At 38.0% G+C, this 26482-nt stretch overlaps 1 protein-coding gene across 1 annotated transcript; it reads right to left on the reverse strand.

The window, feature by feature from the left end:
* On the reverse strand, positions 1 to 26482 carry LOC112034233 (uncharacterized; the record flags this gene model as incomplete). The annotated part of the gene is made up of 4 exons (XM_065771724.1): positions 1 to 574; positions 8733 to 8990; positions 14982 to 15208; positions 26185 to 26482. Coding segments are annotated over 4 exons (1089 nt in total), but the record flags the coding sequence as incomplete, so codon positions are not given.

Below are 26482 nucleotides of genomic sequence, written 5' to 3' on the forward strand. Positions count from 1 at the left end.
TTCAGAGAAAATGGAAGATACAGTTCCAATCCATTTATTCGTGTCACAATAGTTCTCTTGATGATTAGTTTCAAAACATTAATATACATTCGGCTACCCAGCCTTATCCAGAAGACATTATTTCGTTCCACACATGCTAGTTTCAAAACATTAATTTACATTCGGCTACCCAACCATATTGAGAAGACATTTATTCGTTCCACAGACTACAAGGCATTTCAAATGGATAAACCGATAAGATAATTGGAAGGACTTACTGAATGATACCTTATGGTATCAGCACAACGGATCCAGTTGTCTTCCTACTTTCAAGGTCTGCATGTGCCTGAGCCGCCTGAGACAAAGGGTAGGTATGATTTACTCGAACTCGCAAGATACCAGATTCGACATTAGCAAATACCTCGCCAGCAGTTGCCAGTAGCTCATCCCGAGTTGCAGTGTATTGCATGAGGGAAGGTCTGGTCAAGAACAGGGATTTTGCAGCAAGAGCTGACAATGGAAGTGGATCTGGTGTACCTGATGACTGACCAAAATTCACCATATACCCACGAGGCTTTAAGCATGCCAATGATCCCTGGATATATTACCTTCTGAATAAGAAACTTCTTACCAACACATAACAAACAAATCAGAACAGTTAACCAAAGCTATGACGTACCAGCTTCAGTAGATTCAAGTTAAGGTTTGCAAATATTAAATTTGAGCTTGATTATTTACTGATTATTAGTATTCAAGCTTGGTTTTATCATGTGGAATGGCAGAATTTGATTCAGTGATTACCTTACATGTTTCATAATCTTTCAAACCTTACTTAAAATAGAAATATCTGAGTTTGACATGTCTAGCTTAGAATTGAGAAATGTCAAGGTAACATTAGGGGAGAGCTGGCGGTAAACAGTATGAATTGTTTTTTTTAATAAGTATGATGCGTTGATACTCCAAACCCTAAATAAAATTAAGGTTAAAAGTAATGTTGTATTAGTGTAAGAGTAAGAGTAAATTGGTCATAATGTATTTATTCACAAAACTATAAATAATGTCTATTAGGGCTAATGGTATTTATTAACCCTAAGAATAATTTACCAAAAATTGGATTACATAGTATTAACCCTAATAATATTTAAACCATGACCAGTTAAATTTGTCGCCCTGAGAAGATGTCATCTGCTGGTACAAACTCAGTATGCTGTCAATAAGACTTCATCAACGATTCACTCCACTGCAACCAAGGGTTGAGTCTCAGTGAGTAATCCAACCCATATCACTTTCTTAATATGTTTCTCATTTCTTTTATCTCAGCTATGTTATTGGAAAGTTCTGTGTGCTGTTAATCAACTCAATTTATTTAGGTCTCTTTAATCTCTTGAATTAATGAATCAGTTTTCTCTGGTTATGAAATTGTGAGTTTTTTTTTTTTTGGTTAATTAAATTTCTTGTAGTTGGGTTACATGTTCAGTGGCTGTGATGGAATCAAAGAAAGAATTGGACTCTGGTTTGCTTTTTCCCCTGAACTGTTTTCAATGACCTCAATTAAATTAAGTAATAATAATTATGCTCAGCTGGCAAAGTCAATAGAAGTATTTTTATTTGGTAAAAAAATATTCAATTACTTGGCTGGACTTCGAAACCAATTAGATGAACACATGGTTGTAGCTTATAGAAAAGTATTCAGACTGGTTGGGACAGATTCCTGCAATATGTGTTTCGAAGTGGGGGGATGGTGAACAAGTGAGACTCTAGCAGGACAAGCGGTGTGGGAATTTTTTTTCTGAATCCAGATGTAAATGCTTGCATAGTAGCTAGAGATGCTGCTGTTCATTCAGCATTGGTTGATGGGAGGGGCAGAGTTGGAATGTGAGATTTCACAGAGGTTTTAATGATTTGGAGTTGGAGCAAGTGCATTCTATCCTAGATCTTTTATCCACCAATTCCCCTAGGGGGTGTGATAAAATGAGAAGGGGACTAAATGGGAGTAATAGAGTTGTTGTTTGCTCTTTTTATGAGGCCATTCAAGGTACACAAGTCACATCCTTCCCTTGGAACAGTATCTGGTATGTTAAGGCTCCTAAGTAGGTATCCTTCTCTGTATGGATAGTAGCTTGGGGAAAAATCCTTGTGATAACCTCATAAAGTGATTTTCTATAGTGGGTTGGTGTTGTATGTGTTTGTGTAACAGGGAGACAGTTGATCAATTATTGAATCACTGTGATGTAGCATATGTCTTGTGGAGCTGCATCTTTGGAGCTTTCGGGATCAATGGGTGCTACCTAAAAGGATAGTGGACATCCTGTTTGGGTGGAAGAATTGGTTTGGGAACACTCATCGGATATTTGGAACATTGCACCCTTATGTTTAATGTGGATTTTATGGAATGAACAAAATAGCCGCACTTTTGATGATTAGAACTTTGATTGGTCTTGTGTGTGCGGTCTTTCAAGTGGCAGATCTCTTTTATCTTTTTGGCGGACTCCTCCTATGGAGCAGTTGTCAAGCTGTATCTTTTCTACCATCAAACATTAAGCAAGATTTATGGAGACCTTTTTATAGACTTTTTTATTTTATTTTATTCTTCATTGATTTCAATTTTCAATTATAAATATCTAAATTAGATGAACATGTAAAGACAAAATTATATGTAAAGTTAAAAGAGCCTAATATGAATATATATATATAGACAATATTTTTGTTTTGATTTTCCATTGATTTATTTTTAGTTAAAAAATCAAGATTAAAAGTAGATAAATATATAAAGTTAAAACAGCCTAAAGAGGAATATGTAAAGCCAATATATTTAATATTGTAAAAAAAAAAATAAAGGAAAAAATGAATAAGAAAAAGAATAATGATATGGCTAATGACATGACAAATGAGGTGGCTCAACAAGAGCTTAGCAACAATAAATGCTACGCATCGGCCTTTAAATATATATAAATTAGAGACTTCAAGCCTATTAGTTTGGTGGGGAGCGTGTATAAAATTTTGGCTAAGGTGTTAGCAAATTGCCTAAATGGGTCTCCAGCTGATTTTTTTGGAAGTTTGAGGGGATTGAGACAAGGATGATGGAAGTCTTTAGCTGATTTATCTCCAATGTTGTTTTTGATCATGATGGAAGTCTTTAGTAGGATTTTGAAGAGAGTGGAGGGGGTGGTTTAATTAGAGGCTTTAAGGTTAATGGTAGGTGGGGTGATGGAGTTTGTGTTTCAAATCTTTTGTTTGCAAATGATACGAGCTTGTTTTGTGATGCTGTTGTGGAAAAAATTCTTCATATAAGGATGTTGCTTCTATGCTTTCAAGTTGTCACTAGCTTGAAGGTTAATGTTCGCATGAGCGAAATGGTCCCAATTGGGGTGGTAGATAATGTGCATGTTTTAGCAGGGCTTTTGGGGTGTAGGGTTGGGAATCTACCCATGTCTTATCTAGGCATGCCTCCGGGGGCCTCTGATAAGTCTTCTTCGATTTGGAATCCTATATTGGAGAAATTTGAGAGAAGATTGGCAAGATAGAAGAATCTGTATTTGTCCAAAGGTGGTAGGCTAACTTTAATTAAGAGTCTATTATCAAGTCTTCTTACTTACTTCCTATCACTTTTTAACATTCCTACTAGTGTGGCAAATAAGATTGAAAAACTACAAAGGGATTTCTTTGGGAAGGTATGGGGAGCGAATTTAAATGACATTAGGTAGGATGGGATAAAGTGTGCATTCCTATGTCCAATGGTGATTTAGGGATAAGGAAACTAACTACGTTTAATAAAGCTCTATTAGGAAAATGGCCATGGCACTTTGGGGTTGAGGAGAGCCGTCCTTGGAGGAGGGTGATAACTATGAAGTTTGGGAAAGAGTGGGGAGATGGACTTCTAAGTTGTGCAGGGGTGTTCATAGTTGTGGTTTGTGGAGAGATTTGTATGGGATGGGTTGGGAGGATTTTAGTAAAAATACTTGGTTTGAGATTAGGGTGGGGAATAAAGTGAGATTCTGGCATGATTGTTGGTGTGGGGTTCAACCTCTTCAAGTGACATTTCCAGTTTTTTATGAGATAGCCATGAATAAACTCAATAAAGAGACTTTTGTTGCATTATCCTTGACCAGAAAGAGGGAAGGGGGAAGGTGGACTTGGGATGTGAGGTTTGCCCAAGATTTGAATGATTGGGAGGTGGGTTCTGTGGTGGATTTTCTTCATTTTTTGGAGAATAATACCCCTTTAATTGATAATGGGGACTGATTGAGATGGACTTTGAAGAAGAATGGGAACTTTGACATTCACTTGCACTAAAATGCTCTACGAGACTCCTCCTATATCACTTTTCCTTGCGAAGGTATTTGGGGAGTGAAGGCACCTAGGTGAGTTTCTTTTTTTGTTTAGACTGTGGCTTGGAATAAGATACCCACTAGTGATAATATGTGTAGGGAAGGCACCTAGATCGATCCCAGATTTGCTTTTTGGCTAGTGGAATTGGTTAGGGAAGTACTCGTCTCAGATTTGGAATTTAATTCCGTTGTGCATCCTTTGGTGTATTTGGAAGGAACGGAATCGGCGGACTTTTGAAGATTTGGATAGTTCCGGTGATCAAATGCTTGCTCCTTTTAGTGGGACTCTTTTTGATTGGTCTCGGGCATGGGGACTCACAACTAGTGATTCTCTTCCTTCTTTCCTTAGCTCTCTTTCTCTTTGTAATTAATCTGTTGATTGGTTTTCTTTTTTGTTTTTTTCTTTGTTTTCTCCTTCTTGTTTTTTTCTGGGTTTGCTCTATGTTCTTCATGCATAGAGTAGCCTTTCGTTTATACAACAATCTTACTTATCAAAAAAAAAAATATATATATATATATATATGTGTAGGGGGTTTGATTTTGTTGATTCGTGTTGCATGTGTCACTGTTGTGGGGAGATTGTGAAATTTGTTGATTCATTGTGAGAAGGTACAACAGTTATGGTGCTTCGTCTTTTGATTTTTTGGGGTGTCCTAGGTCTTACCAAGAACATTGCTTGATCTTCTTTTTGGTTAGAGGAATTGGCTAGGGAAACACCACTCAGACATCTGGAATTAGTACCATTGTGTTTGATGTGGTACATATGGAGGAAGCGTAATCGCCGATTTGCTGTACGTTTAAGGATGTGGATAATTCTGGAGATTAGTTGCTTGCTTCTTTCAATGGTTTTTGGTTTGATTGTTCTCTGGCTTAAAGACTCACATCTTGTGACTCCATCCCTTTGTTCATTAGCTCTCTTCTTTTTTGTAATTTTTTTTTTTTTCTTCTTCTTTATGTACTTTTTGACTACTTTGTGCTATTCCAGCATATTATATATTTTTTCTTACCTATCAAAAAAAAGACATATATATTTATTTATTTGTAATTCCTTTAGGTTACTCCATGCTCATTCTTATGCGCACTGAATAGTCTATTCACATAATAAATTTCATTACTTATAAAAAAATAAAAAATAAAGAAAGAAAGAAAAAGAAATCTCAAATCTTGGCCTAAGAACTTTTAAGCGAGGTTTTTAATCATCTACGTCAGGTCTCATTATTTGACTCCAGCACAAATATCATAACTTAATCTTTTGATCAATCTGCGTAGCTACTACAGCTGGAGGCATATGAAACCTGAAGTAGCGGTAATAGAGGCTGTGGAGGTTGTGATCAATGGGGAGGCCAAAGTAAAGGCAGCGCCTTTATAAATGTACTCATTGTGGAGGTGAGAATCACAATGTAGATTTTTGTTAGGACCTTTATAGCAAACCTAAAGCTCACCGGTCAGTTTTCAGATAAAGTAAAATACTTCATAGCCTCTTACACCACTTCAGCAACCAAACTGTCTCTATTCCTGAGAGAGAGCATTGTTGTCTTGTATCTCTACAACCTCATTCCGCTGCATCTTCTTCCACTACCACTCTCACTCAGATAGGGGTCATTGACTTAAGTGCCAATAATCACATGATGGGTGGTAACTCAGGTCTGCTTTCCAACTTCACCACTCTAATCATTCCTGTCATGTCACTTGGGCAAATGGCTCAACCACACTCATTTTTGGTTTGGGCATTGCTAATAGCCCCACTCTTTTGTTATCTCATCTTATATGTCCCTAAATTTCCTTTATCTCCTGTCTATTAGGAAGATAACCAAAACTCCTAACTATGCTAAAATACTTTTGCCCTCTTCCCGTGTCCGTCAAGATCTCAAGACTGGAAGGAATATGTATGGTGGGTGTGAAAATTCGGTTGAATTTATTACCTAGACAATGGTGACTTTTCTTGTTTTTAAGATCTTAAGACCATTTTTCTACAAAGAATAGGATTGGGAGTTTTTTTTTTTTTTTTGGATAGGTTATAAGACTTTTGTTTTATTATTTTTATAAGATATCATGGTATTTAATTTAGATAATTACATTTTTTATACAGAATAAACAGGTAGAGAAAAAAAAATTAATATAATAAATATGATGTGTTCATCTCTACTGATCTATGTGGTGATATTATCCTTTTCCTATAAAAGAATAGGGGAAAAAAATTAAACTAGTAAAAAGTTACCTATTATGTAATAAGGGCATTACAATAAATTTATACAAATTATCTTTTCTATCCACTTCTTTTTCTTTTCAACCAAATAATATATATATATATATATATCCTTACACTTTTCCATCCTTCCTATTTTGTCTATTTATTAAAAAAAAAATAGAATAAAACAAAAAACTGTCCATCCTAGATTTCTATCCTCTCAACCATACAACCCTAAAAATGAGTACTCTACCAATCAATGGGTTTGCAAAGTTCAATGGTAAAGCAACCTAAATCAAGTTGCAACCTTGGCTAAAAATATGAGATGACACAAGGAGCTAACTATGAAAATCATATATTTGATTTTCATAGTTAGCTTACTCTCTTGAAGCGTCTATATTTGTCTAAGGGTGTTAGGCTTACTCTCTTGAAGAGTACCCTCTCTAGTCTTCCCACATACTATCTTTCCTTATTTACCATCCCTGTAGCTGTGGCTGACAGATTGGAGCGTATTCAGAGGAAATTCTTGTGGGGGTCTTCGGAGGAGTGTTTTAAACATTCTTTGGTGGCTTGGGAGAAGGTGTGTTCACCTCTAGAGATGGGTGGTTTGGGGGTTAGGAAGTTAGGTCACTTCAACCAAGCTCTTTTAGGTAAATGGTTATGGAGGTTTGGCCAAGAAGGAACTAGTCTTTGGCAGAGGGTTATTGCCACCAAATATGGGGTGGATCAAGGGGGGTGGAATACTAAAGATTGTATAAGGGCACACGGGTGTGGCCTTTGGCATGGTATTAATGTCGGTTGGGAGAGGTTCTCCAAACACTTAGCTTTTGTGGTGGGTGATGGTTTCCGTATTCGTTTTTGGCATGATAGGTGGGTTGGGGGTTTCTCTCTTAAAATGCTCTATCCTCAGTTATTTGCGTGTTCTAGTGACAAGAAAGCCTGTATTTCTGACTTGTTGGATCATCAGGAGGATGGGAGTAGTAGATGTTGGAATGTGAGATTTTATAGGAACTTTCATGAGAGGGAATTTGAGGCTGCCTTCTCTTTCCTAGAACTCATTCAGTCTCGGATCCCACGAGGTTTTGGGTGGGATAGACCCTTTTGGTGTCTTAGTAGGAATGGTAAGTTTGATACTCGGTCTTTCTATCATAAGATTAGGGGTACAGCTCCTTCTTACTTCCAATGGAAGGGGATTTGGAAAGTCAAGGTGCCTAAGAGGGTGTCTTTCTTCTTGTGGACTGCGGCTTTGGATCATCAGGAGGATGGGAGTAGTAGATGTTGGAATGTGAGATTTTATAGGAACTTTCATGAGAGGGAATTTGAGGCTGCCTTCTCTTTCCTAGAACTCATTCAGTCTCGGATCCCACGAGGTTTTGGGTGGGATAGACCCTTTTGGTGTCTTAGTAGGAATGGTAAGTTTGATACTCGGTCTTTCTATCATAAGATTAGGGGTACAGCTCCTTCTTACTTCCAATGGAAGGGGATTTGGAAAGTCAAGGTGCCTAAGAGGGTGTCTTTCTTCTTGTGGACTGCGGCACATGGCCGGATCCTTACCTTGGATAATCTCCGGGGCCTCCATTTGGCGAATAGGTGCTATATGTGCCGCTGTTCAACGGAATCTGTGGACCATCTTCTCATTCACTGTCCGGTAACTTATGCTTTGTGGGTGCAAATGTTACAAGCTTTTGGGATTCAATGGGTCATGCCAGGCTCTGTGGTGAGTTTGGTGTCTTGTTGGAGTAATTGGTTGGGAAAATATGCTTTAAACGTATGGAATATGGTTCCTGGGTGTTTGATGTGGGTTGTTTGGTTGGAAAGGAACCGGCGCTCTTTTGAGGATCTGGAGAGAACGCTTGATCAGCAACAAGCGCTCAGCCAAAATACTCTTTTTGAATGGGCTAAGTGCTGGGGTTATTCAAACTGTTCTTCTGCTGTGGAGTTCTTTTCTACCCTTAGTAGTGCCACTTAAGTTGTTCCTCTTATTCTGTTTTCTGTTGTTTTGTTTGCTGTTGTTTTTGTGTTCACCATCATGAACACTTGTAATGGCTGTTTGCGTTTTTATTGTTGAATATAAGTCATATTACTTATCAAAAAAAAAAAAATGAAAATCATATATAAATATATCTTAAATGCATCATTTGATGGCACCAATTCAGAAGATGAAGTTATCTCTGTTAAGTATCCCATATTTCTCCAGAAATGAAGGGAGAGTGAGAAGAAAAAAAAGAAGCTAATACCTGGAAGGTATCTTTTCCTACAGCATCATAGACAACATCAACCCCATTGCCTGATGTTATCTCATTGACACGAGCAACAAAATCCTCTTCCTTATAGATTATAACATGGTGGCATCCATCATCCTTGGCTTGAACCGCCTTCTCTTTCGTTGAGACAGTTCCAATGACGGTGGCACCTAGGGCATTAGCCCACTGGCTTAATAGAGAACCAACTCCACCAGCTGCTGCATGAACAAGGATTGTGTGTCCAGGTTCAACCTACACAAGCATAGCAATATACTTATATTAACAGTTTTTCAAACCAATGAAAACAGACCTTTTCAGATTTATCATGGTATTGCTGCCAATCCAAATTATTACACACACACACTATAACAATTCATTAAAAAAATTTAAAAGGGACGCAACCCATGTACATGGGATGTATATGAGAGATATGCCAAAATTTATCAACCAAAACCACAAAGATCAATAAATTCAAGTAAATTCAAAAAAGAAAAATGTAAAGTAGCAGCTGTTCAATCATATAATGACTACAGAAACAAAAACTTCAAATCCAAAATTGATTTTCACATAAAGATAAATAAACTCAAGTAAATTTGAAAAAGGAAAATGTAAAGTGGCAATCATCCAATCATATACTGATCACAGAGACAAAAGCTTCAAATCCAAAATTGTTTTTTCACACCCCTCGAAGCGTTAAACATTTCTTTCTCTCCATATACACCACATAAGATGGAGGAATCGCATTCTGTATGTTTACATTGTGATGATGACCAAATCTACCCCACCAGCAAGCCAACGATTCAATAGCACATCCTGGCATGATCCACTAAATCTTAAATAAAGAAAATACCACAGCCCACAATTCTCTAGCAACATTACAACAGAGTTAGTGATCTACGAATTCCCCACTCTTCTTGCGCAAACAACATATGTCTACTGCTATTATTTGGCACTTTCTTTTTTTGATTAGTAAATAGGTATTTTATAGAAAAGAGACTATTTCATGTACATGGTTGAACACTAGGAAGTCTAAAAAATTACGACAGTTAATGTATGGATAAAGATTCTAAAAATCAGCAATGGAGCTGATGTAGTAAAACCCCACTCCCAAGATCAATCAAACAATGATCTAGCAAACAATTCTATCAATTGTGACCTGAAATTTCCATATCCTCAAATGTACGACGATTACATTCTTGTCACAAAGTTTACATCAAACATAACGGAACAATGTTCCAAATATCCGATCAATGCTTGCCTACCCTATTATGCCAACCAAACAAAAGGTCAATGGCCTTTTTACGATAGCAACACTGAAACCCCAAAAGATTGAAAGACAACACTCAACAGATCAAACGCAACACTTCAGTGTAGTCAAACCCAAAATAACGGTAAACACAACACCACCCTACTAGCATGTTCGTTCCTGAATGCATCCTAAAAGGAAAAACCCCGTTCTTTTTCAATCTCCATCTCAATATATCACTACACTCATGAAGAGGGCAATTAGAATGAAGAAGGTTGAAGAAGGTGGTGACCACCTCTATCTCCTAATCATTAAAGTCTCGCAGGAAGCTTACATCTCAAAGTCCTCTGCTCCCCATCATCCTGTCTTCCAAGAATGGATCAACTAAAGAATCTTTATCTAAAAACCATAAAAGTAAGGAAAGACCAACCTCAACGGTTGCTCACCACACCACCATCATGCCAGAATTGAACTCAGCTACGCTCACCTACCTCAAAGTGTATATACTGTGAGAACCATCTCACCTCGTTCTAATATTCCATAAGCCACTAATGCATATCTATCTTGAGCAATCCCATACAACTCTAGGAAACTCTCCTTTAAAGGAGGTCCCCCACGCCAAGAATCATGTCAAAGCTTAGTAGAAAATTTACCACCCCACCTTAAAGCAAACAAAGCATTGAAAAGTATTTCACCCTTTCCTTATACACTATTGGAAAGAGAGATAATTCCTGATTGGAACACCAACCCCCCCACATGCTGCCATATTTTGTGTCAATAACCCTTCTCCATAAAGCATCTCTCTCCAAAGCATAATACAACAACCATTTCCCCAACAACTCCTGATTAAAGTGCACTAAATTTCAAATACCTAACCCCCCATTTTGAAGTGGTTCACACACATTCCTTCAACTCACTAGATGATACTTAAACTCATCTCCCATCCCTCCCCATAAAAAACCTCTTTATAATGTAAAAATCTCTTTGTAACTTTTCAATATGTCTAGCCACACTCAAAGGGATAGTAAACAAAGACAAATAGTAGGTGGGTAGGCTAGATGACATGCTCTTAATCAACATAATACACCCCCACTTAGACAAATACATTTTTTTTCCATCCAGCCGCCTTTCCAATTTATCCAATACACTATTCCACACAGTTTTCACTTTAAAAGTGGAACCTAAAGGAAGACCCAAATAGTCATGGGTAATTGGGAAACCTTGCTTCTCAAAATACCTGCCAAAGCTTCTATATTCAGTACATCACCAACAGAGACTAGTTCAGATTTCCCCAAATTGATCTTCAATCTAGAAATAATCTAAAACCACACAAAAATAGCCTTCAAGTACCAAATTTGCTCTAGCTCCACTCTCACAAAAAATCAATGTATGGTCTGCAAAAAGAAGATGTGAAATTACTAACTGAACATTGGGACTACCACCCACAAACAAAACCTATTATATAACTTTCTCCCCCCACCGTCTCCAACATCCGGCTAAGTGCCTCCATAACAATGATAAACAACATAGTGGATAAAGGGTCTCCCTGTCTCAACCCCTGTGAACTATGAAAAAATCCTCTGGGGCTACCATTCACAAGCACAGAAAATCTAACGTGGTCATATGCCTTCCCCAGATCTAGCTTGCACAAAACCTCTGGTATACCCGACTTTAGATGGCTATATAAGCATTCATTGGCAATTAAAACCTAGTCTAGAATCTGCCTCTTGCTAACAAAGGCATTTTGAGGAACCAACACCACCTTATGAAGCACCAACTTTAATCTGTTTGCCAATACTTCAGCCAAGATCTTGTAAACCCCTGTAATCAAACTAATAGGAAGAAAGTCCTTAATCTTTGCTGCCCCAGGCTTTTTTGGAATAAGAGAGACAAAAGTAGCATTAAAACTTTTCTCAAAGGTGTAGTGCTCATGGAAGTGATGGAAAACCATCATTAAATCCACCTTCACAACACCCCAACAGCTTTGGAAAAAAGCCATCTAGACCTAGTGCTTTGTCCCCGCTCATGTTCGACACCGCCTCATAAACCTCAATCTTCCCATTAATTGCCTCTTGATTAGGGAGCTCCTTTCCATCTACAAGTAATCACCTATGAAAGAACTTTGTATTTTTGTACCCTTCCTTCAAGCACAACATCCTTGACTTTTGGCTTTGCCTCCAATTAATCTCTTTCATCAACAAGATTCATTCAAGTTCTACTTTGGCCTACTCCCTTTGCAATTTTTCATCATCATGTAATATCCTATGCTCCTCAATCTCATCCATAGAATTAATACTATTCAACAAAGTGTCTTTATCACACAATATTGTCAAACTCTAAGGTATTCCACTTTTTCAAATCAAGCTTCAGGGTTTTCAACTTGTTTGCCAGAACAAAACTAGGAGATCCATAAACAGGAATCCCACCAACCTTTCACCTTTTCTACAAAGCCATTTGCCTCTTTCCACATATTTTCAAGTCTAAACCCCATTTCACAGCATCACACTCCAATAAAATAAGGTGTTGATCCAACAAAAGCCTTGGTAGATATGCCTCTAAGAAATCATAGAAAAATGCTCCTCTAAAAGTGGAGTGATCAAAAACTTGTCTATAAAATCAAGCTATTATGCTTCAAAGGAGACAATAGTTCTTTTTTTATAAGTGACAAAAGGTTATTACTAAAAAAAAAAAAAAAAAAAAAAAAAAAAAAATTAACGAAAGGTTATTAATAAAAAAAAAAAAAGAGTATCTAGGTACGCTGGAGGTGTACTTGAGCAGTAGTACATCAATCTTTCAAATTACAATGCTCAAACATATCTAATAAATTAGAACGGGGAAGAGAGTTAAAAGCAATACTCCAATCCAAAAAAGAGTGAAGGAGGAGAGATTTAATCCCGAGTATAGACCATTCACTTCCCTCAAAGCATCTCGCATTCCGTTCTCGCCAAAGACACTACATGACACAATGCTAAATAAAAAGTTCTCTTGGAATTTTTCTAATGGTCAAGTGCTAAGTCCAACCAACCCTAGGTGTTGACTCCTAGGTATGTTCTCTCTTACTTTGTGTTGACTCCAAAAGCTTAGGTGCGGACTCTTAGGTTATCTATCTTTGGTTTTGTCCTCCGTCAGCTCAAAAATTTTATTTACCATCTACTGCCAAAAAGTTTCTCTCACCATGGCATAATGCAAGTGGCAGCTCTCAAGACTCAAAACCTACACGCATGCTCAGCAGCTCAAGACTTGAATAAAAGTCAACATTGAACATGATTTTTTTTATAGCGTCACTAGATACCCTATATGATGAGAAGTATAAAAATGCACCAGAATTTTTTTGATAGTTACCAAATTCACCTGATTTTAAAAATAACTCCTAACAATCAAACTAGCTAAGGTTTTCTTAGGAATCACTCCTAGGATTTGTATGTTTCACACACTCATGTAAACAGCTGTAATTAAATTTAAAAAATCCAGAAATTTTAATATCTCATAAGACAGCCACATATGCTTTTCTGGTGAAGTTGCTAGAAACTTGTTGACAAAAAGTTTTGAAATACCCCTAAATTTATACAAAAGAAAACCTTTAAAAATCAACATTAACTAAGCAGCAAGTAGCAACTAAGAAAATAAATTTAAGACTCAACTAAAACAACTCCCAACAATCAAACTAGCTAGATAGATCATGAGTGGCATCCTAGCATCATTGAAAACTCAAATTGAAAACTATGCTTTAGAATTTGGATTCCCATGTCTCTTGTAGGCCTTTCCAAAGTGTCTTCTTCTGTTACCATTGAATCTCTTCCCTTAAAATATGTGGAGGGTGAAGTCATGGGTGGTTTAACTCCTTATGGATGTGTAAGTTTTATTTACCAATAAACAATGATTATATATATATATATACATATGAGTGACGTGTGTGTGGAAAAAAAAAAGGATAACTAACACTATTTTTTTAGTAACAAAAATAATTCATTCAAATAACTTAATAGATATGGGCTTTAGCATTGTGGCTTATCAAAATAAGGTCAACATTGTAACACAGCTGGCCAAAAGCTATAATGATAACTTTGGTGTTTATCATACTTTCAATGTCACATACATATGCAAGGGGCATGCAGCCAACCCACCAACCTGCCAAAACTGACTCAACCCAACCCAACCCGCTGGGTTGGGTCAATTTTTAGGGGTTGGTGGATTGAGTTGGATTATGAAATTTTTTTTAATAGTGGATCGAGTTGGATTCGGGTCATAACAAAAACAAACCCACCTAACCCGACCCAACCCACCTATATATTTAAATTTTAAATTATATATATTTAAAAATATATTATATAATTAATAAATTTTTTATTTAATTTTTTTCCCCTATTCAGTTCTTCCTATATAAAACCTAATTACCTCGCAAACCCTAACAATTTTATTTCTCGCACTACCGCCTCCCACTCTCACTCTCCCACTCCACTCCAATTTGTTTATAGCTGAATTGGGATACTAATTCATGTATATTTTGTTTATAATTGAGCTGGAATACTAATTTATGAATATTTTGTTTATCAACTCAGGTATAATAATAGTAATTAAAAAAAAAGTCCAACCCATGGGTTCAACCTGACCCAACATGATCCAAGTGGGTTGGGTTGAACTCCTGTAATGGGTTGGGTTGGATTTTTTTAACCTACCATGGTGGGTTGGGTTGAAAAATTCCCTTAACCTGACCCAACCCGACCCATGTACACCCCTAAGCCACACTCTTAACATGGCGATGATGATCCTTCTTCTAAATATAGATTAGAATTTACAAGCATTAACAGACTGCATATGTATAAATGCATGTGATGCAGAATACATATTCACAGACGATACCAACTCAATATTAGATGACATTTTACCACAATTTTTATTTATATCAAGGTTTCTAGTCCAAATAATTTAAAGGCTCAATTTAATATAAATTTCAACTTTGTGGAGTATGTATGCAGCTGCATCAGTTTAGAAACTACCTTGAAGCAACGGCGGAGTAGAAATTGAGCTGTCATACCCTTGAGGATGACGGATGCTGCAACGATAGGATCAATAGAGGGAGGAACAGGCACAACTTTGTTTGCAGGAAGAATCTGCTCTTCAGCATATGAGCCCATTGGATCACCAGCATAAGCTACAAGGTCTCCAACTTGCCTGCCAGTTAGTCCAGGACCCACAGCTGTCACCACCCCAGCAGCCTCCCTACCTGCATCAGAAACTGGTATTAATAAATTGGTCCCACCTTAGGACCTAACCTTATATAAAATAGGTAAATCCATTATTGTGCCATTCAAAGAAAAATCTCCAGTGTGTACTATAACTATCCCGAGTTCCAGAAACTAACAAAACACTCTGAGACCACATATGCACTATGGTTGTAAAGAAATCACTATTCAAATAATAGCTTAATTGAAGGAAAGTAATTTCATCACAACAAAATAAGTCTTTTGGTCGAGTTAACAATTTGGTGAGCACTTATACTTCCTGACAGCTACAGCCCGTAGAACTGAGGGTTACTAGCACAGTATTGAGCTAGATTGCCTGTGAAAGTCCATGGTGAAAGTCTTGGTGACAACCATTCTGTTAGTTTCATGTGTTGTACACATATAAGGCATATGGTTAGTTTATTGTTGTTGGAGGTTGACACATGATTGGAAGCATTTGTATTAACATGTTTGTGAGTTTTGCATAAATTTTTGCCCATATCTTGATAGCTTGAGAAATAGCGAGTTGATCCAAGTTGAGGGAATGGAAAAAAAAAAAGGGTAGAGGAAGGCCAAAAATAACATTAGTAGAAGTAATAAAAACTGACATGTCAATTAGGGAAGTAACAGAGAGCATGACTTCAGATAGAATAGAATGAAGGAAAATGGGAAGAGAAGTGATCTTAGGAGATCTTACTGGATTGGGAGTGGTCTAATCGTGAAGATTGATGTGAAAGGAAGGAGACGTGTTGCCTAGGATAGTACTAAAGGGGGAGTAAAGAATTTTAAGTGGGTGTCACAGGCTTGTAAAGATTTGGGCATGGGCTCGTTGGGTGTGGACTCTAACAAGTTGACTACCCAACAGACCATTTGTAAGTCTTTTTGGCCATATCTTGATAGCTTGAGAAATAGCGAGTTGATCCAAGTCGAGGGAATGGAAAAAAAAAAAAGGGTAGAGGAAGGCCAAAAATAACATTAGTAGAAGTAATAAAAACTGACATGTCAATTAGGGAAGTAACAGAGAGCATGACTTCAGATAGAATAGAATGAAGGAAAATGGGAAGAGAAGTGATCTTAGGAGATCTTGCTGGATTGGGAGTGGTCTAATCGTGAAGATTGATGTGAAAGGAAGGAGACGTGTTGCCTAGGATAGTACTAAAGGGGGAGTTAAGAATTTTAAGTGGGTGTCACAGGCTTGTAAAGATTTGGGCATGGGCTCGTTGGGTGTGGACTCTAATAAGTTGACTACCCAACAGACCATTTGTAAGTCTAGTTTAGGCCTAACTTCCTCAAGCCCAATAATTATTGAGCCTGGGGAATGCTCTAATAACATTGTAGAGCCTTTACGCTCAACTGATATACACGAGAGGGTTAGAGAGAGCTCATTGGTGACTCCGATGAGTTCAGGGAGGCCAACACAGGTGGCTAGAGGTTCGATGAGGATTCAGAAGGACTGGGTTCAGGCTGAGAATGGCAGGAAGAGCTTCTCGGCGCTTCCTAAGGAGGAGCTTATTGACGGGACATGCCTCGACAGTTCCATGGTGGATGGTTTGGTGGTTGCAACCAGCTTTGATGGTCTTGCGGCAGCTCTGATGGTCTTGCGGCGGCTCCGATGGAGTTTATCTCTTCTGGGTTTTACTCCGACGGACTCGCAGTGGCTCTGTTGGAATTAAATGGTTGCTCCTCCAATGGGGTTAGCTTCGATGAAGTCGCGGTGGTCCCGGGCAAGATCGGTTTGGCAAATTTGCAACTCCTAAAGGGTAGGTTCTTGGCAAAAAGGGGCTTCGTGGATTTTGGAGTCAATAATGTGGATAAAGTTGGTAGTGTGAGTAGTAAGCTTTTGTTTCAAAGGGCGGATAATGAAGGAACCAGGCAGATAGTTGTTGGTGAGATTGGTCAGCCCAATTCAGCGATGATGGAATTGAAGTCAGGTTGTGGCCAACCTGGTTTGGGTGCCTTGATGGTGGAGAAAATGGCTTTATTAGAAGTGGTCTCAGGTGAGGAGGAGAATTTGGCAGATTGTAACCCATTGTCTACTATTATCATTTCGGGGATGACCTTGTTGATGGATACGCACAATGATTCTAAGGTGTTGAATATCGGAAATACGTTGGATGTCTCTAGTTGGGTGAAGAACAGAATCCCAAGCTTTAGTAAAATGATTGGGCTTTCTGCAAATAGTCATGAAAAATTGTGTATTGATTATCTTCAAAGGCTAGAAAGGGAGATGGCGGTTATTAACCAGCAACGAAAGAAAGCAGCTGTTAACCAAAAAATAGCGTCCTCCACAGGTAAAGGGAAAAGAGAGTTGAGGAATCTAATCTCAACAGTTAATTATGATGGGAGATAGTGTGTTGGTAGTGAGGTAGAGATAGTTGTGGGGCCTTAAAAGTCTTTATGAAGCTGAAAATGATTTCTTGGAATGTTAGAGGTTTGAATGACCCTCAAAAATGTCTGGTAGTAAGAAATTTGTTACGTGGGTGGAAGGGTGATGTTGTATGCCTTCAAGAAACAAAGCTTGCTTACATAGATAGACAACTGGTCTGTAGTATATGGGGCTGTTTGTATGTGGATTGGGTGGCTCTTGATGTTGATTAGACGGCTGGTGGGGTCTTGATTATGTGGAATAGGAGGGTCTTAGAAAAGCTGGAGGTTTTGGTGGGCTCATTTTCGATGTCAGTTCATTGGAAAGGTGTAGAGGATGGTTTTATTTGAGCATGTTCAGGGGTGTATGGCCCAAATGATAATATTTTGAGGGGCGATTTGTGGGATGAGTTGGTTGGTATTCAGCAGCATTGGAATGTTCCCTGGTGTTGTTTTGGGGATTTTAATGTTGTTCGTTTTCCTAGTGAACGAAGGGGTAGGTCTTGGCTTACTCCGGCTATGGAAAAGTTTTTTGAATTTATTGAAGATTTAAACTTGATAGATTTGTCGTTGGAGGGAGGGAGTTACACATGGTCTAGTGGCATGGACCAACCATCCATGTCTAGGATTGATAGAGCTCTAGTTTCTCATGACTGGGAGCAACACTTTTCGGATGTGATCCAACGGATTCTCCTTTGAACTGTTTTAGATCATTTCCCAATTCTTTTGGAGGTAGAGGGTATGGCAAGGGGGAAAAGTCCTTTCCGATTTGAGAATATGTGATTGAAGACGGATGGGTTTGTTGATAGGGTTGGTTTATGGTGGAATCGACATACTTATTCGGGCACACCTTGTTTTGTGTTTGCTAAAAAATTGAAAGCTTTAAAAGAAGATATTATTCAATGGAACTGCCAAGAGTTTGGCAATATTGGGCGTAAGAAGAAAGAATTGTTGGGGGCTTTAGAGTTACTAGATGCTAAGGAAGGGGTTATTGGTCTCATTGAGATGAAAAAAGATGAGAGATATGAAGCGAGATCGCAAGTTGAGCTTCTTCTTTCTCTAGAAGAGATCTCGTGGAGACAAAAATCAAGGATGTTATGCATTAAGGAGGAAGATAATAATACTAAGTTCTTTTACAAGATGGGTAATTCTCACAGAAGGTATAACCATCTAAGTTTCTTAGAAGTGGATGGGGTGATTTATGAGGACGGAGCAGAAGTTAAAGCTCAAGTTCTTCAATTTTGTAAAACTTTGCATCAAGAGCCTGAGGAGTGGAGACCGTTTATGGAAGGATTGGAGTTTGACCAAATAGGGGAGTTAGAGAGGGGCTAGTTGGAGAGAAGGTTTGAGAAAGATAAGATTCTATCAGTGGTCAGAGATATGGATGGGGATAAAGCTCTAAGTGCAGATGGCTTTCCTATGGCCTTTTTCCATCAGTGCTGGAGAGTAGTAGAAAGAGATGTTTTGGCAGTCTTTGAAGAGTTCCATCAGCACTGTAAGTTTGAGAAATCTCTTAATGCTACCTTTATAGCTTTGATTCCTAAGAAGAATGATGCCTCTAATATTCGGGACTTCAGACCCATTAGATAATCCACATGGCCGACTCAATCTAATATATCGATGATCCATAGCCGATCCAAATTTTGGGACTAAGGCTTTGTTGTGTTGTAGTTATGGTCAATTTTATATTTAGTCACTCTATACTTCTTGCAAAATTAAGGTTACTTTGGTAATTTAGTTGAGTCTAGAATTTTCTATGAGATCCTAAGTATATTAGATATTATTTTCTTTAGTCCAAGTTAGCATTTTATAAGGTATTAGTTAACTAGTCAAACCCTCAAACTAGTAGTCCTAATACTTTTGGTACAAGAAAGAGTCTTTATATCTGTGTTCAAAAGGGGATAGAGAGTTGATTAGAAGTATTAGGCAAGTCTTTATACTGTTCATGGGCACTATTTGCAGTATTGTTCACATATTTAAATTGTTGTTTATTGTGAAACTGTTTAGGGTTTGATAAGTCAACCCTAACACACAAAATATTATTTATATATAAAGTACATGATATTACTGTTTTGCCCCCTATTACTCATAACACTCTCTCTCAAGCTAGAGAGTATATATCATAAAATCCTAGCTTGTTACATAATAAATCCAAACGAGTCTTACATAAAGGTTTAGTAAACATATCAGCAATCTGGACTCTTGTAGAAACATATGGAGTAGCAATTACACCATCTTCTACTTTCTCCTGAGTAATATGACAATCTACTTCAATATGCTTGGTTCGCTCATGGAACACAGAATTGGAGGCAATGTAAATTGCTGCTTGATTATCACAATGCATAGTCATAGGCAGCTTCACAACGAATCTTAATTCCTCAAGTAAATGCTTAATTCACATAAGCTCACATGATGTGTGTGCCATGGCTCTATACTCAGCCTTTGCACTAGACTTGGCAATAACACTTTCTTTCTTACTTCTCCAAGTAATTAGATTTCCTCCCAGAAAAATGCAATACCCGGTAGTGGATTTTCTATCTGACGGAGATCCAGCCCAATCAGCATCAGTGTAGGTTTCTACTCGTAGGTGACCATTAGCTTTATACAAAAGACCACGGCTTGGATGTGCTTTAAGATACCTCACAATTCGAATAACTGCCTCCCAATGCGGAAGGCAAGAATCTTTCATAAACTAGCTCAAAACACTAACTACAAATGATATATTTGGGCAAGTAATTGTGAGATAATTTAGTTTATGAACCAAACGATGATATCTCTCAGGATTAGATAACAGCTCCCCCTGATCTTCATACAATTTGACATTAGGATCCATAGGAGTCTCCACTAGTTTAGATCCTAACGAGCCAGTTTCTTCCAAAATATCCAACACATACTTCCTCTGTGATAAACTGATGCCTTCTTTAGATCGTGCTACCTCAACACCCAAGAAATAACGAAGTTTACCCAGATCCTTAGGTTGAAAGGAGTTTTGAGGGTATCTTTTCAAATCATCAATACCCTACTTGTCATCTCCGATTATTATAATATCATCAACATATACTATCAACAAAATCTTTCCTCTATCAGAGGTTTGAGAAAACACAAAGTGATCAGAGTGGCAACGTCTCAATCCAAACTTTAACACTACTTCACTGAATTTACCAAATCAAGCTCTAGGAGATTGTTTAAGACCATAGTTGGCCTTATGCAACCTACACACTTTTCCAGACTCCCCCTGAGCAACAAACCTAGGTGGTTACTCCATATACACCTCTTCCTTCAAATCACCATTTAAGAAGGCATTTTTAACATCTAACTGAAATAATGGCCAACCCAAATTAGTAGCCAAGGAGATCAAAATCCGGACAGAAGAAATTTTAGCAACAGGTGAGAATGTCTCAGCATATTTAACATCGTATGTTTGGGAATACCCATTGGCAAACAAGCGAGCCTTCAAACGCTCAATAGAACCATCAGGAAAATACTTCACATTATACACCCAATGACAACCAACAATAGTTTTCCCTGGAAGACAAGTAACTAAAGACCAAGTAGCATTTTCAGACAAGGCAGACATTTCTGCCTCCATAGCAAATTTCCAACCAAAGATGGACATAGCCTCCTGGACAGACTTAGGAACAACAGTAGAATTTAAGGATGTGGTAAAGGCATGAAGAGCTGAAGACAAGTGATCATAAGAGACAAACTGAGAGATAGGGTGAGAGGTACAAGAATGCTTACCTTTCTGCAAAGCAATTGGAAGAGAGGCAGGATCAGGAGTTGGATTACTAGGCAAGGTAGAGGTCTCGGTTGGAGGTTTCTGCCGACGACAATATACCTGGAGTGGTTTTTGAGGAGATTCAATAGGAGACACAAGTGGTACAAGAGGAAGACAAGGAGGAGAACTGTCACTAGCAACCGAAGGAGAGAAATAGGACTGAGATTCATCAAATGTGACATTAGCCCTAATGAAACGACGCCGAAGAGTAGGTGAGTAACATTAATATCCTTTTTGAGTACGAGAATACTCACGAAAAACACATTTAATGGATCTAGGATCAAGTTTGTCACTCCTTAGACCTAAGATATGAACATAGCACACACAACCAAAGATCTTAGGAGGTAGATCAAACAAAGGTGCACCAGGAGAGAGCACAGTATAAGGGATCTAACCACCTAGAATAGTGGAAGGCATACGATTAATTAGGTGACAGGTAGTGAAAATAGCATCACTCCAATATGATTTGGGAACATGCATATGAAACTTTAAGGCACGAAGTGACCTCTAACAAATGATGCATTTTGCGTTCAACAACACCATTTTGTTGTGGAGTATGAGGGCATTAACATTGGTGAATTATACCATGATCATCAAAAAATTGAGACAAAGATGTATGAAAATATTCACAGGCATTATCAGACCGAAAAATACAAAGTGAAGCATTAAATTGAGTTTTTATGTCCATATAAAATGATTTGAAAATTGAATACAATTCAGATCGTTCTTTCATAAGATAAAGATAGGTGACTCAAGAATAATCATCAACAAAAATGACAAAATATCTAAATCCCAACAATTAGGGAGTGTTTATTGGACCCCAAATATCAGAATGAACTAATGAAAAGGACTACTAACATGACTCTCACGCCTAGAGGCAAAAGGCACCCTATGGTGTTTACCCAACTGGCGTGTTTCACATTGTAAAGACTCAATTTGACGACACAACAGAACTAATGACTTCAAATTCTTGAGAGATGGATGACCAAGGTGACAATGATGCTGAAAAGGCGATAAAGACAAATGAGAAGCCACTAAACGGGAAGAACCACATCGATCCAAGTAATAAAGTCCACTGGCTTCATGCCCTCCACCAATAATCTTCCCCGTCTTGAGATCCTGAAAGATACAATGAGTGGAAAAAAAAAATGATAGCACAATTCAAAATTTTAGTAAGCTTACTAATTGACAAAAGGTTAAAAGGAAAATCAAGAATATATAAGACATAAGAGAGAGAAAGATTAGGACTAAGATTGGCACTGCCTAAACCAAAAACTATAGTGGCTGAGTCATCTGCCAATGTAACATTGGTAAGGATACTAGATTGCTCAAGGTCAGAGGGTAAACCTGAGGTACCTGTCATATGATTAGTAGCACTTAAGTCAACGACCCAAGGGTCCTGAGTGGTAAGACAAGCAGCGAAAGTACCTTGTTGAGCCAAAGTAGCAGTAGAATCAGACCCAACAAAGTTGGAATGCAAAGTCAATAGGTGATTGTACTCTTCCTCAGGAATATAGACTACTCTGGATGTTGGTGGAAGTGACTGTGAAGGTGGTTCTTGAACTTGAAAACTAGCTTGGTGAGCCGAGGGTTTACCATACAACTCCCAACAAAAGTCTACTGTATGATTCTCACCATGACAATAAGTGCACTAACAAACACCACGTCCTTTACCACGACCCCCTTGTTCATTCCCACGACCCCCTTGGTCACAACCTCCACAGCCTCAGCCCCCACAACCTCGACCTCCACGACCACCTCTATTACTCCCCATATAAGTGGTAAAGGTAGATTTATCACCAGGAGGTAATGCATCAATATTGGAGAAAGAGAAACGGTTAGTACTCACCACGACCCCCTTGTTCACTCCCACGGCCCCTTTGGTCACAACCTCCACGGCCTTAGCCCCCACGACCTCGACCTCCACGACCACCTCTATTACTCCCCATATAAGTGGTAAAGGTAGATTTATCACTAGAAGGTAATGCATCAATATTGGAGGAAGAGAAATGGTTAGTACTCGAATCAGATAATGTGACTTGTCGAAGTCTACCAAAAACTTCACTTAATGAAGGGAGGTTTGGACTAGCTAAAATTTGTGATTTTACTAGATTCAAACTTTTAGGCAATCCAGAGAGGAAGCGAGCAACATGCTTAGAATCTCGTTGTTTCTTCATAATTTGAACATCATAGGAGATAGACTGATAAATATTGAGTTCTTCACATACATCCTTAAACTTGTTATAATAGTCTTCTAAAGACATATCACTCAAACTCAAGGAGAAATAATTTTGATGAAGATCATAAATCCGCTTCAAATTGTTAACACTAGAGTAAAGTTCCTTGGCTTGTTTCCGAACAAGTTTAGCAGATGGTAAGAAAACCAAACTACAACTGATCTTAGACTCTATGCTATTCCACAAACAATTCCTAATTTGTGTATCTTCGGCTCTCAAATTAGCAAATTTAGGGTCTGTAGGTACAGGAGATTTCTTAATCATGCAATCAAACTTCTTTCTAACAAGAAGAAAGACTTCAACTGCCTGTGCCCACTGAGCATAATTACTACCATTTAGATGAATGGAGGTAATTGATAACATATCAGGAGATAAGAAATAATTAGGGGGCTGAGCATTGTCTTTAGACTCCATAATAGCAATCTAAAGAACATACTAACACTAAAGAAATAAGCTAGACTGAATTAAAACAAACTCTAACCAGCAACCAATGTACTTCAACCAATCAGCCACACCAACAGTAACTCATCTATCAAAGAATCAACACCAAACTATTCCAAAAACAAGGCAGCAACAAATCCATACCAACACCAAAAAAAAAAAAAAAAAAAAAAAAAAAACCCAATCCACCATTAATAGCAACCTAAGGCTGCCTAAACAAATAAGCAGAGAACATATTGAAGAAGGGAAGAAAATCAAACCATGGTTGAAACCCTCAATTGAAAAACTCCAGCAGCGGCGCGAGGACCGCGAGTAAGCTAGAATGGTTGCCGGAGGAGGGCGAGTAAAACCCTACCTCTCGAGATCAGGCGATGTCAATCTGGTGTCGCGAGATTAGAGAGGGTCACTAGCATTGGACAGCTCCTTCAGCCACTAAATCGAGATCGTCGGAGCTAGCGTAAGGATATGGTTGCCGGTGAGTGGTGGTCGGAGGTTAACAGCAGCGGCAGGTTGGTGACTCTGATACCATGTTGTTTACTGTGAAAGTGTTTAGGGTTTGTAAGTCAACCCTAACACATAAAATATTATTTATATATAAAGTACATGATATTATTGTTTTGCTCCTATTACTCATAACATAAATAATTCAATTTTTTTTCCTCCTCTTTCAACCATAAATCCAATCTTTTTCTCTCTTGGTCCCTCACCCTTCTTCTAAAAAGATTCTAAACCTCAAAATCCACAAATCCTTCTAAACCTTAACCCACCATAACTACACGTAGATAAATTTCTCCAATTTGTCCTATGTGTCTATTAATGAATTCTAAGAATTCTGTCATAGCAATAGTGAATTGATCGTAACCTAGCCTTTCACTTGGAAATCTAACTACATTGAACTCCCTTGCCACACACCAAGCCACCTCCCAACTCTGTTTTGAATCTCTCAACTCCTATCGACTACTTACCTTGTCATCATTAGGGTCATGTACTCCAATAAAGACCCAATTGAATTTATCCTTCACTTTACTCAATAAACATGACATTGAAAACTCCCCACTCACCCACACTTGGATCAATTTTTCAACCACCCATTTGCCCCATATTAAGAGCACCTTACCTGTTGTATTTTTTGCTGCAAGTACCATCCAATCTTCAAATAGCTAGCACAAAGACTTCTAACAACACTTGCATACATTTTGACAATTTTGTTTCCTAACCAAAAACCACATCAGACTTCCATCCCTTCAACATGGTTTTTACAACCGCTCATTTGTTAGGGTCATTTAAACGCACTATATTCCAAGAAACAGGCGTAGCTTCATTAGGAATACATTAACAACCCTTCCTTACTAGTACTCCCATGTCATCCAGCATCATAATTAACTGTAGATACCAAACTTTAAAGATCCCTAGCTCCTCTAGGAGTTGGGTAGTTAAATGCTGCACACTCCCCTCACTTGCTGACTTTCTCCATCTCTCCTCAATTGTACCAAATAAAGCCATAAACTGTTCTCCAAAGACTCTATAGAAACTCCTAGGAATTTGCTAAATCCCTTAATACTTCAAAATTTTCATCACCCATTGGGTAGCCTTCATACCTCCCATTTTTTAATTCACTTAAAAAATTTCTTGTTCACTTGTTGATCAATCAATTCTGGCCAATGGCTCACATAGTAGAGGGCTGGAGCTCCCCCCATTATTCTTCTTTTGTTACATTTTAGACCAAGTTAAGGGCAAGGCATATCTATGAACTATGAAGTGATTAGAGAAGGTGTGGACATCACCCCTTTTTTATTTTTTTTATTTATTTTTTTAAATTCAACAGTGACAATGTGGGAGGGAGATTTGAACCATCGAATTCTCTATTGGAAATACTAAAAGATGCCAACCAATTGACGCTCTATATATCACATATTTTATGTTAAACTAACACGCGTCATCAAGAAGGTTCCGACTAGTTCAATTGGTAAAATTTTAAAAATTCGAATAAAAATAATAACAAACATGTGTCATAACAATCAAACATGAGTCATTAATATTAATCATTAACATGATCTAAAATCCTAAAGCATTATAAGCTAATATTATAATAATACTCTTAGATTAAAAAAGTAATAATAATAATAAAGCAATGAGAAAGAAAAGAAATGAAACAAACCAGGGGTATAGGGCAATGTGGGGGTCTTATAAACTCCTTTGCGGAAATAAACATCGATAAAATTAAGGCCAACAGCCTTATTTTTGACACGAATCTCGCCTTCTTTTGGTTCTCCTAATTCCACATCTTCCCATTTTAGGACTTCCGGACCACCAAGTTCGTGAACTCTAATAGCTTTGACCCTTTTTTGGGTGCTGCTTCTGCAAGTGTTCGCACTGTTTGCGATGCCTTCTGGCACGCGCAGGTGTAAATGGTAGTGGGTTTGGATTTTGATGGGAATGGAAATGGGAAATTTTTG

The sequence above is a fragment of the Quercus suber genome, unplaced genomic scaffold, assembly GCF_002906115.3.
Source record: "Quercus suber isolate HL8 unplaced genomic scaffold, Cork oak 2.0 scaffold_48, whole genome shotgun sequence".
In the NCBI taxonomy this organism is placed as follows: domain Eukaryota; kingdom Viridiplantae; phylum Streptophyta; class Magnoliopsida; order Fagales; family Fagaceae; genus Quercus; species Quercus suber.